Consider the following 11,827-nt stretch of genomic DNA (forward strand, 5'->3'; position numbering starts at 1 on the left):
TAAAATTGTACTTTTAGTCTGCGCGACCTCTTATTGCGCGACCTCTCCATATTTTGGAACTAGCATGCCTGGGAAAGCTTGATTCTGCGCGAAAACCTTTCCTATTGCGCGACCTTAAGTGTCGCGCGACCTTTGTCTGCGCGACCTTTCCAAATTTGGAATGAGGTATGCTCATAATCTAAAAATAACTGAGCTGTGCCAATATCCTGGACTGTTAATGACTCAATTGATTTACAACAAAAAATGAGTAAAAGTTAACATAAACATTTTAACCAGCTTAGAAATATTGTCCAGATTTACCATCCTAAAAGAATACTCTTCTAGTAAAAGATTAGTTTCAAATTTCATAACAGTATGTTAAACACTTCGATCTTCACAGAATCAGGTAGTTGCGCTCTATAGAAAGAAAATGTTGTAATATAATGCTGTGTTTATTGTTGTTTATTGTTGGTTTTTATTTCTTTTAGTTTAAGTGAAGTAAGATATGTGTTTTTGCTTCATCCTGAAAAAATAAAACAAGGTCATGACCTAAATCGATGAAAAGTATCATTACTTGATAACAATTTACATATATTTATATTTTGTTAATAATAAGCAAGTCATTATGGACAATTTTGCAATATCATGGTCATGTTTAATTAAATCAAATCACAGAAGGCGCTGAATTTGTTTGGGTCTCAGAATGTCAGAAAAGTAAAGGCTGTGATGTTGTAAACCAATTTGTTTTTGTATAGTGCCACCAATGTTGTTTCTAGTGTCATAACTGTAGTAAATTGGCTATAAGGCTTATTGCAACACTGATATGTAATTCATTGTTTATTTGGCTTAAACAATTAAAAACAAAAACAAAACAAAACATGAGTTGCCTTAACTTGGATTTGAACTCAGGACATCTCTCTTCCTAAACGAGCGTGTAACCCCTCGACCACTAGGAAGTTATAAGATAACAGCCTGAAGAAAACCATATTATTCTAAATTAGGGTTTTTAACCCTTCTTATTAATTTTGTTTGACACTGATGTAAATAATCATGGAGCTTAATATTACATGTATATCTGTAAAGAATTACACAATATTTGAAATCTTTGACCAATCGGGAACTACTTTTTCTTTTCCCGAGAAGGCTTGAAAATTAATGCGCCCGTCATTTGACAATCTTAACACAGTGACCCCCCCCTTATTTTTTCAGCGTTAGAGTACATATAAAGGTAAGTAACCGCTTCCAGGGGTTCGGACTACTTTTTTATTTTGCAAATAAGCATATCAGAGCCTGAAATTTCGCTACCATTATTTGTTTGGTCTGACAACCCAAACAATAAAAAATGTAGTCGCCATTGCTTAAATTTTTAATGTTTAAAGGCACGAAGCTTTAAAAAATAACTTTTAATTCATGTAATTAGGTCATTTTTGGTTTGGTTTCACGGCTCATAAAACTGACATTATCATGTGGCGACTTTCGAGTTTTACAAGTGCCCCTTTGGGTATAAATAAAGGAACGAACGGGCACCTGAGTAAAACGACCGACATTCTGTACGGTAGTAAGAAAACTTTCTCACATAAAAAATCGAAACATCTAAGTCACTTTTGGTCTCGTACCTACTTCATGAAGTATATAAAACAGAACGCAGCCTCCAAAATCCAATCCATAGCATTTGATTGACAAAATGGGTATTATTAAAATATCATTTTATTTTTAACACAAACACGCAAGCACACATATACATGAACTCAAGTGTTAAATGCATCTTGAAATGAAAGTCCAAGATAGGCATAATTTTACCAAATTTCCTAACATGTATATCCTTACATGTATATGTAACAAGGTTACCTTGTATAAACTACGTTACGTTATATAACTGGCCTTGTTCCCATATGGGTTCTTCAAATTATCAAATTATTAATTTTGATTGCACGTAAAACTGCGAAATATATTTGTCCATATGTAGATAATTTGATAATTTCGATACATGCAATTAGTTTGGGACCCTGGCAGATGATTCATACCAAACATCATGTGGCCGGAAAAAAACTTTAAACTTTCCGTGATTTAAAAAAATCCGCTTACATCAAAACCAGCGTTTTTTCTCCAAATTCGATTATTTAAACAACAGTTTGCAAGGAACATATATTTCCAACTTAATCCGAACTTCTTGTTTGTTTATATATTCATACTACGTTTAGACAGTCATTTATATATTCGAACAAACAAATTAAATGAAATAATAATCGCACATAACAGATGTCCATGAATTTCACATTTCGTTTTATAATCCAAAAGAATATACCTAATTGTCTCAAATGAAAATCAAAACAAAACAAAACTTTGAATGTCTTCCGTATCCCTCCCTAAAATTTTAACATTTTATAGCCAAATATTAATTGCTCAACATAAAAAATCGAATTTTGAATATATAATGCCTAAAAATAAAAATGAATTAAATTAAAATGAATTAACTTTTTGTTTGAAAGTATATCTTGTTACTTTCTGTAAAATAGAGAAAAATAAGAATCCCTAAAGAACGCTCAAAACGACAAAATTGAGAATGTTGCAGGCTCGGTTTGATTAAGCCTGTTCATGGACGGTAATGGAAAGTGCAAAGTACCGTCCACGTCCCCTAGCACCGGCTTAAGTAAAATTCAACATTTAACATGAACTGGTACAATTTTGAATTTTGAAACATCCGCAGATGTATTAATATGGTGATTATCATGGAACCTTCAATGTGACACGTAAATGCAATTCCATGAAAAACGGCATATGGTCCCCAAGTAAAAAAACAAAACACACTCTGAAATTCAGTAAGAGAAACATGGCGCCCTCTACTTACTTTTTTATTTCTTGGTCAATTTTGACAATTTTAGACTCAAGTAAAAGAATCCTTCATGAACTTTCTAGTGATGCCTTAAAAATGAAAATTTATTACGTAGAAGTATTAAAAATTTTGTTTCAAACTTATCGTTGTTTATTTTTTCTCTCTTAAAACTACACTCATAAATTCGCCAAGAAAATCACGTCGCTTCCTTTAGATACTTTATTCAAAAAAGAAAATGAATATTGAATGAAAGTTAAGACCATAAGCTTTGAACAAGTATATTAAATATCTGGAAACAAAGTGACCCTCGGAAGCATTAATCACAACAAAATTACATAAGAATTGCAGACTCGGTTTGATTGAGTCTGTACATGAGGGATAATGAACAAGTGCAACATCCCTCACGCCCCCCTTAGCACCGGCTTGAGCGGTACTCAATTATCATCACTTAATAGCGCTTGCATCAATGATCTCGAAGGACCAGAAAAATATAACAACACTGAAGTGAAGTACGGGGCAACTTTTCACAGCTGCCACACGGCACTTGACACCTGCTGTATACAAATCTGGAAACAAAGTGTTCCATCGGAAGCATTAATCACAACAAAATTACATAAGATTTTCAGACGTTTGATCGAGTCTGTACATGAGGGATAATGAACAAGTGCAAAAAGTTTTTATTTATACTGAAAATACCCTATTAAAGAGTGTACATATGTGCTACGGATAAGTATTTTCTTGATTTCAGAAAGGAAATCTCGGTGGCCGCTTTAAAATCCTATTTTTGCAAATACTTGCATAGTTTTTGTTGAAAATGAAATTTGTGCCAATACATTTTTCAATGATACCAATAAAAATATTGGATGATTTTTAGATTATCAATAAAATTAAAATTTCCAAATCGCCGATGTTTCTCAAGAAAACACAATGTTAAATAATAAGTTAATGCATAAGTTATCTTCATCATAAATGGTAAAATCATCAATTGTCAAGTGATGTTGCTAGTGACAAAACTTTTGTAACAAATGTAACAAATATATGTTATGAAAAATGCGGTATGTTGTCCTTCAGTTTTATTTAGAAATATGGGGGAGGCGCCGTTTTATACCTGTCCGCAATAGAAGTTCGTAAATACTCCGAGAGGGGCGGGGCGTTATGCTTGACTTAAAATCGTTTAACTTTGTGAATCTACTTTTGTCATGTTAAACATGTTACTGTGTTAACGTACTCTTGTAGTTCTACAGCTGGTAACATGTTTTCTTAAACTCTACTTTCTGTATTTAAGATTTACATTTCATTTGTATATTTCTGATCTATAAGTGTGCAAACATGCATATGTATTGCATGCAATGGAAGATATGAACTTGTAAATTTGTTGTCGTTTTAGATGTTAGGTCAGTTATTACGATCTATATGTAAATTTGTAATATAAAGGCGGGAACCTTCAATTTAAAGATTGAATCAAGAGGCATATTATGTGCTATGCACGGGTTCAATAAAAAATAGTAGGCATACAATATCACTTTTTCAAAAGTCATTTTAAAAAGGAACACATTACATGTCTGGAAATTTTGACAACGAACGCCCTCCATAGAAATATGCTTTTTAAATGTCCTTTTTGATTGAAATAAATTAAAGTATATTATGCAAATACGCTACATGTTAGGTGCATATAATAATCATCTGCTAAGTATATTGATTTGAAACTTGTGTCCGTCTACTTGTCCCTCACCGCTGTAGGTTCGAATCCCACTTAGTATTCTTTAATATGAGGAAGATACTCCAGCTAATTTATTCAGGTTCCCGTTCGTGTCCGAAATAATGCACGGAGATGCACCAGCCGCCTGAGGTCTTTCTTCACCAGTAAAGCTGAAAAGTCACCATATGTCCCTACTCTGTTGGTGCGACGTAAATTCCAGCAAAAATCTATTTGTATCAGATTGCTAGCGTTCTACACAATCTAAATATCAACTTGCTTATTTTTAAGTTTATTTTAGTTCTATTGTGTTGGAAGCTCTATGAGTGTTAAACACTGGCATTGGGACCAACCAGTACTAAGCAATAAGTGTAAAGTTTTTTAATCACGGTAAAAACGTCTTGCCCCTGGGTTTGAACCCACGCCGCCAGCAATCTTTAGATGACTAGTCCGACGCGTTAATCACTCGGCCATACCGCCACTACCTTGATTATTTTTAACATAGGTCTTTAAATGTGTTTGATGAGTTCAAGACCCAATAAAACAAATAATAATAAATCTCAAATACATGCACGCGCGATATATATTCTCACTTTTACACAATCGCAAATTGCACATCTGTAAAGCGGTGTCAGTGAGTAGGTAATCAATTAACACTTCAATCAAAAACATCATCAGAGATATAATATATAATCTGTAAGATTTTACCGCCTTTTTCAGACAATAATAGTCTAAATTTGATACACATGAAATTTTGCTTAGCTAGTTTCTAACTTGCCTTTAAGCACCGGTACCAGTTAATTACTGGTTCTCCGCGTTACATCGTATAGAGGAGAACCATTGTCTAACTGTAACGGATTACATAAACCGGTTTTGAAGGCTTGAATGTATTCAAGCATACATGTGTATTTATACACGGGTATAAATACCCGCGGCAGAGTATGAAAATCAGTTCTAGCGATATTTCTCTTACGAGATCACCAGCATTCAGCTAAGCATGGACGATTTAGATAGAGTTGTGGAGGACAAGGTCAAGGCGTCCTTGGAAGAACATAAGGAGGACATGTTGAAGGAAATAGGCAGCCTTTTTGAAAAGATAAGTGGCAATTCTAGTAGCAAATTTTCTAGTATGATGATTAACAGTGAAAAGTTTAAGCGTAAAAGCAATGAGGAACAGTATAAACATAATGCAAAAGTTATGATAAAATTAGAAGACGCCGAGAATGGCTTACAGGATAAGAAATTAGAGGAGTGTAGAGCTAATATAGCAGAAGCAAAAGAAATGATGGCTCGTCGACAGAAGCTTATAAAACTTGCGGATTCAGCTGAGTTGGGTTGGAGAGTCGTTCAGGAATATGAAGCCAATCCTTTAGCGAGCGACTCAGACGATGAAAAACGTATCTTTAAAGCGGAAGCGAGGGCTTCTAAGAAGTACAAAGCAGAGAAATCCAAGAAAACTAAGTCTGCACGTAACTGGCCATACCGGAAACAACAGCGTATGTTTACAGAGACCAGTCCCGGAAGTCAACAATTGGTAGGCCGTCAGGGGCGTAGACCTGGGCTGTGCTTTGCATGTGGCAAACCGGGGCATTGGCGAGGGGCGCCGGAATGCCCAGAAAGGAATACTAATAATAAGATAAGTAATGATTTATTTACATGCGTAAACAGAGGAAATATTTACGATGGCTGTTGTGATAGTAATTTATCAAACAGCGAAGGTGATGTATTACATATACCATATTTAAATGAGAAATATGTTGAAGAACATAAAATATGTTCACAGTTACGATCTGTAGAAGAGAACGAAGACACAGTTGTTTCACCAGTAGGTAGGTTAAAAAATTGTGTAAATAAATGGAAAGAGGCATCGGATAGTGCATATATTATTCAGGTTGTTGAAAAGGGTTATATGTTACCTTTGAAGGAAGTACCGCCAAGCGTAGTACTTAGAAATAATAGGTCCGCAAGAGATAATATTAAGTTTGTAGAAGAAGAAATAGAGCGTCTTTTAAAAAAGAAAGTAATATCTAGGTCTATGGTTAAACCACACGTAGTAAATCCCTTAACTGTCGCTTATAGCAAATCGGGAAAGCCTAGATTAGTACTTGATTGTAGACACATAAATTTGTTTTTGCATAAATTCAAAGTAAAATTTGAAGATATCAAAGTAGCAGAAAAAATGTTTGAGAAAAACTCATTTTTGTTTACATTTGACTTGAAAGGGGCATATCATCATATTGATATTTTTTCAGAGCACCGCACATATTTAGGGTTTTCATGGATAAGCGATTGTAAAACAAATTATTATTTTTTCAATTCTTTACCATTTGGAATTAGTACCGCAGGACATATTTTTACAAAAATGTTAAGAGTTGTTGTGTCTTTTTTAAGAAGTAAAGGTCACCAAGTCATTATGTTCTTAGATGACGGAATTTGTGGTCATGTCAATTATGACGTAGCTAAAAGATCCAGTGCTTGTGTGAAAACGACACTTTGTGATTTCGGTTTTCTTTTGGCAGACGAGAAATGTAATTGGCAGCCGACAAATAGAGTAGTTTGGCTTGGCCATATTCTTGATATGTCCGAAAATTTGTTATACATAACAGATTCTAGAATAGATAATCTTGAGAAATCAATAGATTCTGTTTTATTTCAAATCAAATTCGATAAATTGGGTATCATTAATGTGAAAACTTTAGCATCAGTGGTAGGAAAGATTATTTCTCTTCAAAATGTTATAGGGAATAAAGTTAGAATAAGAAGCAGAGAAATGTATAGATGTATTATGTCTAGAGCAAGTTGGAATGCTCCAGTCAAGGTAAGTGAGCCAGCTATCGCAGAATTAAAATTTCTGGCGAGAAAATGTGAGGAAATTAAAACAAAAAGGGAAATATTTCAAAGATATGTCAGTTTGTGGAGTAAGTATATATATGTCGATGCAAGTGCGGAAGGGTATGGTGGATTCATACAAAATGAGCAATTTACTGAGAAAAAAGACAAAGAGCTTGATGAAATCTATTCTCAAGGTGAGATATCTATGTTTCCTATATTGAGTGTACATTCCGAATGTATATCGGATATATGTACAGATAAACTTGGGTTCCCGGAAGTGAACCTAGTTTCCGAATACAAGTCGGAATTGAACATTAATGACAGTGGGCTCCAAGAAGTGAGCATCGACTCCGATTTTCTATCGGAAGTGTACACCTGTAAAAGCAAACTCCCGGAAGTGAGTATTAATTTCGAAGATATATTGCACACAGATAGTAGTCAAGTGCTCCCGGAAGTGAGCTTTGATACCGATTGTATATCGGAATGTCATAAAAGTAAAGACAAGCTCTCGGAAATGAGCTTAGTTTCAAAATGTCTCCCGGAAGTGAGTCATGGCTGATTAAACGAATGTAGAAATAATTCTAAAGGGCCCCAGGAGAGGGCAAGGTTTTCACAGGCGTTCCTTGTGTTGACAGGAATGATATGGTAAGCACTCTGGTTCAGAATGTACGTTATATGCCTAAAAGAAATGGTAAACTGAGTAAAGCTTACAAATCCTTTACGCCAAATAGGCCAGGGAAGGGAGGAGTAATTGCGGAAACGGAATTTCAGGTAATTGGTAAGTGGGACGATTTCGAAAGAGTTCGTAGTTCCACGTGGAGAGAAACTGAAGCTGTAAGTAGAGTGATTAAGAGCAATGCACATGTATTAAAGAATAAGCAAGTTCAAGTATTGTCTGATAATAAAAATGTTAAATCCATTTTATTAAACGGAAGTAAAATTCCAAGTATTCAAAAAACGGCATTAGATTTAGACATTTTTTGTGAAAATGAAAGTATTGTTTTATGTCCGGAATGGATTCCTCGGGAACATAATGAGCTTGCAGATTATCTGAGTCGCTGTAAAGATTGCGATGATTGGGAAATACACGACAGTGTGTTTTCACGTATTGACCGTTTATGGGGACCGCATACAATTGATCGCTTTGCCTCTCACTTAAATAATAAGTGTTTAAGATTTAATTCCCGTTGGTGGGTACCAGGCACAGACGGTATAGATTCGTTGTGCAAGAGCTGGGAAAAAGAAAATAATTGGCTTGTTCCGCCACCAAGATTAGTAGTGCACTGCATAAATAAGATAAATAGAGAGCACATCAAATGTACATTAGTTCTGCCAAATTGGAAAAGTGCTCCTTTTTGGCCGATGTTGATCAATGAAAACGGAAATTTCAAATTTTTTGTTAAACAGGTATTAAATTTGTACAGAACAAATGTTGTTGTTGGGAATGGTTATAATGGCACATTTGATAATGAACCATTAAAATTTGATATGATAGCTTTAAGAAAAATTAGTTAGGTGATGTAAGATTATTATATATGGTAATATTTTTTCAGGTGTTGGCTTAAAATCTACGTTGAAACGTAAAATGCAGGATGCTGGAGTTTATAGCAGCGAAATGGACACTATTGCTAGCAATATGGCAAGCTATTTACTGCAGTCACGTGCTGATAGTACTACAACTAAATATAAACATTGTTTTACTTTATTTAAGGAATATTGTAAAGTGAATTCGCTTACAGCACAACCCGCACAATCAATCATTGTTGCCATGTATTTGGTAAATTTATTGGATCAAGGGAAATCGTATCACGTTATTTCATCTGCATTTTATGCAATTAAATGGGTGCATAGATTAAATGATCAACCAGATCCTACGGACAGTAACATTGTACAAAATTTGTTAGAAACAGCGAAAAGAATTCGTTCTACACCAACTTCTAAGAAAGATGTTGTTGATACAGAAATGTTAAAAACTTTATGTGCTTTGTACGAGAATTCCACAGATGTTTTAGAATTAAGAGATTTATCAATGATTTTAATTGGTTATGCTGGATTTCTTAGGTTTAATGAATTGAGTAATTTATTGTGTAAGGATGTTGATTTCAAAATAGATCATATTGTTTTAAAGATTCAAAAAAGTAAGACCGATATTTATAGATCGGGTAAAGAAGTTTTAATAGCTAAAGGTTGTTCGGTTGCATGCCCGTATTCAATGTTACAAAGGTATATGACAGCAGCTCATTTGTCTGTTATTTCAGATAGTTATCTTTTTAAGCCAGCGTTTAGATCAAAGGGTAAATCATCACTTATTAAACTCAACAAAAAATTAAGTTATACAAGGGCTAAAGAATGCATTGTGAAAAAGCTTAAAGTAGTTGCTCCGTCTCTTAAATTAGGAACACATTCGTTAAGAGCAAGTGGTGCTACCATGGCCGCAAACGCTTCCGGCGTTTCCGATAGATGTCTTAAACGTCATGGCCGTTGGAAAACAGACGTAGCAAAAGACGGGTATATTGAAGATTCTGTTGAGAAGAGATTATACGTTACTAAATCATTAAAGATGTAATTAATTATTGAATTTGAATGCAATCGGCACTAAACTTTGTATGTCTATAAAATAACCTCGCTACAATGCACAACATTGTTGTTTGTTTATTGTAAGTTAGAGTAAGACTTACTGGTTCTCCGCGTTACATCGTATAGAGGAGAACCATTGTCTAACTGTAACGGATTACATAAACCGGTTTTGAAGGCTTGAATGTATTCAAGCATACATGTGTATTTTATACACGGGTATAAATACCCGCGGCAGAGTATGAAAATCAGTTCTAGCGATATTTCTCTTACGAGATCACCAGCATTCAAATTCAATATTTATTATGTTATAAGATTATGTTAAAGCCATAATTAAGCAAACTGTTTTATAAGGGAAAAATTACAATGTCAGTGAAAAAATTATTGAATGTATTGGTTTATTTCAAGTTTGTATATGTGGAACTGAACATGTATTTTGATTAAGGAAAATATATTGATATGTATATATTCAATATGTACGTTAGCATGTTTGAGCACGGTCCGTTGTTCAATATTCCGAGGAATAGTCTGAGGAGGATCACTTTTGTGTTTCCTCCGTGCATGCCCACGGATTCTACGGTTCCTCTTACATTTAAAAAAGATAAAAAGGGGTTTTACGCAGGCGGCCAGTATTCCTGTGACGAATATACGATCAAACCTGTTAAGTTTTGTTAAATTTACATTTTATCATGAAATGTCTTGGACATAGTACAACAGTTTTGATCGTGATATGCTTTATACATATGTATGTCTCATTGTGATATTTCCTCCTGTTATAACGATCTCGTAATAAAATAACCTCGCTACAATGCACAACATTGTTGTTTGTTTATTGTAAGTTAGAGTAAGACGTTCATTTTCTTCTTTAAAACACAACCATACGTTTTCATTGCATAAGAAAAATGTTTATTTGACCAAAACTGTATCATATCAATTTAGACAAGCATACAAGCAACATCAAAATTAAGTTACATAAAAGGGATATATTGTTTTGTCTACAGACTAAATAAAGTTATATAAATAAACAATTGTTATAAATTGAAAGATCCTTACATTAGAAAAAAATAAAAATTGGAATAAAAACTGTTTTATGTCTTTTACACTATATACTATCCACATGCAATGTGACCACATTTGATACATTGTGCAGAAAGAATGATTGTCACTTTGTTTCTTTAATTCAACTTTGTTGTAAATAGTGAAGGTCTTTTGCATTATCTACAGTTCATGGGGAGGGGGGGGGGGGGATTCTCCCTGTAGATTCAAGCAATCCAAATAGTGTACTCTGTAAGGGCTCCTCGCAGCCAGATGGTGTCGGGGTTTTACAAAAAGAACGGAAGGTAGCTACATCCTCCATGTCTATTGCAAATGTATAGTCTCTACTTTATATTCTAATTGGTTTAATTTTAATGTGCATATTACGAGGAAAAACGGAAAATTTATATTTAATACATGCTTTTCAGTTGAAAGTTAATTTAATATGTATTTGTTTTATATGACAACGAATGTGAGATTTTTATATCACGTTAAATAAACAAAATAAATTTGTTTTGGCGTTTTATGCGCGCTTGAATATTGTATTATATGTGTGTAATATTGAGGTCATTGTACACTGTTGAGTCCAATTGATTTCTATTAGACAGTGTCTGTTTTAAGTTTTGCAGCTGTGTACGAATCCAATAAAAATCAGTATTGTACTCAACAATGTATAATAACCAATTTTTCTTCAGAGCTGTAGTTGTTCTTTGAGGGAAAAAAATGGTATGCATTTTTTTTGAACATGAAAAATGATAACGTGGCTTAATTGAACAATGTGCATATAGTATGGAACGCCATAGCTGCCTCATGTTGTTATAAATCGTTTTATTTTTCCCTAAAAGCGTCTTATTATGTATAATAGTAGTGTTGGCTTG

General features: G+C 34.0%; 2 protein-coding genes across 2 annotated transcripts; both read left to right on the plus strand.

The window, feature by feature from the left end:
• Positions 1-5,309: 5,309 nt before the first annotated feature.
• On the plus strand, positions 5,310-7,899 carry LOC132753980 (uncharacterized; the record flags this gene model as incomplete). The annotated part of the gene is given in 1 exon segment (XM_060744560.1): positions 5,310-7,899. A coding segment is annotated over 1 exon segment (2,394 nt).
• Positions 7,900-8,925: 1,026 nt separating this feature from the next.
• LOC132753981 (uncharacterized) lies at positions 8,926-9,906 on the plus strand. The gene has a single exon (XM_060744561.1). The coding sequence runs from the start codon at positions 8,926-8,928 to the stop codon at positions 9,904-9,906; it is 981 nt and encodes a 326-aa protein (XP_060600544.1).
• Positions 9,907-11,827: the final 1,921 nt, after the last annotated feature.

This window comes from Ruditapes philippinarum, unplaced genomic scaffold, assembly GCF_026571515.1.
Source record: "Ruditapes philippinarum isolate M1 unplaced genomic scaffold, ASM2657151v2 ctg23270_1_1_1_1, whole genome shotgun sequence".
Classification (NCBI taxonomy): Eukaryota; Metazoa; Mollusca; class Bivalvia; order Venerida; family Veneridae; genus Ruditapes; species Ruditapes philippinarum.